Here is an 841-nt window from a genome sequence, read left to right as displayed (position 1 = left end):
CTGAAACATACAAGTTTTCCTGTAATAGCCATCCATTATTTTTCCCTCAACTGAAAAAAACCTCAATGAGCAATAATGGATGTGATTACAGCAAGATGTGTTTTTCTGAATTTTATATATGGAAATGAAGGAAATGATCTCTGTTCTTGAAAACTCTGCTCTCTTGCTTGGTCACTTCTACTCTGGGAATTTTTCCTTGTACACCTTGCACTTTACTGTTTGGAAAGAGCAGGATATTGATTAACGTTGTGGCAGGGAAATGGTTCTTCCCACAGCTCTACGAAGCGCTGACCTGAATTCTTTATTTCTGAGGCTATAAATCAGCGGGTTGAACAGTGGAGTGAGGATGGTGTAGGAGACAGATATGAGAGCATCTTGGCTTGAGGAGGAGGTGGACTTGAGCCGTAAGTAGATGAAGGAGGCACAACCATAATGGATGGTGACAACAATGAGGTGGGATGCACAGGTGGAGAAAGCTTTGTACCTGCCTAATGTGGAAGGAAACTGGACTATGGCAGAAATGATGTGAATATAGGATACCAAAATCAGTAACAGGGGGACAATGAGGACCAATGCACAGAGCATGATGATGACAATCTGACTCAAGTGGGTATGGTGAGATGCCACTTTGAGGACAGGGGAGATGTCACAGAAGTAGTGATGGAGCTGGCTGGAGGAGCGGAAGGGCAGGTGAAATACCATGGAGGTGATAATCTGTGCAATAGTAAAGCCACAGGCACAGGCAGCAGCCACTAGTCCCACACACACCCGATGGCCCATGAGCTCCGTGTAGCGCAGAGGGTTACAGATGGCCACGTAGCGGTCATAACCCATGGCTGCC

General features: G+C 45.9%; 1 protein-coding gene across 1 annotated transcript; it reads right to left on the bottom strand.

Annotated features, from left to right (window-relative positions):
- Positions 1–240: 240 nt before the first annotated feature.
- LOC102741900 (olfactory receptor 10K2) lies at positions 241–834 on the bottom strand. Its single transcript, XM_006740871.2, has one exon. The coding sequence runs from the start codon at positions 832–834 to the stop codon at positions 241–243; it is 594 nt and encodes a 197-aa protein (XP_006740934.2).
- Positions 835–841: the final 7 nt, after the last annotated feature.

Source organism: Leptonychotes weddellii, chromosome 6, assembly GCF_054177405.1.
Source record: "Leptonychotes weddellii isolate Sample4059 chromosome 6, ASM5417740v2, whole genome shotgun sequence".
Taxonomy (NCBI): Eukaryota; Metazoa; Chordata; class Mammalia; order Carnivora; family Phocidae; genus Leptonychotes; species Leptonychotes weddellii.
The sequence above is the reverse complement of the archived record's forward strand: the minus strand, read 5'-3'. Positions and strand labels throughout refer to the sequence as shown.

What these genes read in the sequence shown, in the direction of transcription:
- LOC102741900 (XM_006740871.2), bottom strand. Translation starts at nt 834, where the DNA reads ATGGGTTATGACCGCTACGTGGCCATCTGTAACCCTCTGCGCTACACG.